Raw genomic sequence first — 1,010 nt, 5'->3', positions numbered from 1 at the left:
TAGATAGATAGATAGATAGATAGATAGATAGATAGATAGATAGATAGGATAGATTTACATATATATACACAAACATAATTTTATATATAATATGATAAGTGCTATGATAAAGGTATGTACAGGTTGCACAAAAGAAAGGAATGGGAAAATTTCCTGGAAGAAGTGAAACCAAAGCAGTAGTTTAAGAATAAGCATAAACTGTCAAGCCAGAGGAAGTTGGTTAGTGAGATGGGCAGAGAAGTTGAAGGAGCTATTAGGACACACCATTCCAGCTGCAGAGACAACATGAGGGATTATTAAATGTTTCAAAAATAATGGTATCACTCTCAGTAATGACATAAATATTTACTCAAAACTAAATAACATTAGAGTAAATCCTTCTGAAAAAGCACGTATTATACATTTATCTAATTCTCAGGTTCTTACCTACTATCCAGAACCGGAACATTACTGTTGCTCCGTACATTGTAAATTGCAATTGTGCCATTGTGGTAGCCAACTGCTAAAAGGTTAGGTGCTCCAATTGAAAAATCCACAGCAGTAACTCCATATGGACTCTGATAAATACGTTCTGGCCACTAAATTTTAAAAAATTACATTTTCAACTTGTTTTTGTAGACCACAGTAAGACAGAATATAATGGTGGCTGAGATTTAGTTTGGTGGCAGTGGGCATGTGAGCAGAGTTAGCCCACATTCAGTTACTTCTGTCCTCCTCATTTCCAGTACAGAAAAGAATAAAACTTCACTTGGTCATTTCCTTTGATACAAGTATGAATCCTCAGCACTCAATGACTTTAAGAAATAGAGTGCTGGGCATGGGGGCTCAATCCTGGAATCCTAGCTACTAGGGAGGCTGAGGTGGGAGGATCTCTTGAGACCAGCAGTTTGGGACCAGCCTGGGCAACATAACAAGACCCCCATCTCAGAAAGAAGGAAAAGAAGGAAGGAAGGAAGGAAGGAAGGAAGGAAGGAAGGAAGGAAGGAAGGAAGGAAGGAAGGAAGGAAGGA

General features: G+C 38.3%; 1 protein-coding gene across 1 annotated transcript in view; it reads right to left on the bottom strand.

Moving 5' to 3' along the window:
• The window catches only part of WDR78 (WD repeat domain 78), a 112,293-nt gene that overhangs the window by 24,938 nt on the left and 86,345 nt on the right, over nt 1-1,010 (bottom strand). The window contains 1 exon segment of the mRNA XM_023209865.2: nt 427-578. Coding sequence (XP_023065633.1) covers nt 427-578 — 152 coding nt within the window.

Source organism: Piliocolobus tephrosceles, chromosome 1, assembly GCF_002776525.5.
Source record: "Piliocolobus tephrosceles isolate RC106 chromosome 1, ASM277652v3, whole genome shotgun sequence".
Classification (NCBI taxonomy): Eukaryota; Metazoa; Chordata; class Mammalia; order Primates; family Cercopithecidae; genus Piliocolobus; species Piliocolobus tephrosceles.
The sequence above is the reverse complement of the archived record's forward strand: the minus strand, read 5'-3'. Positions and strand labels throughout refer to the sequence as shown.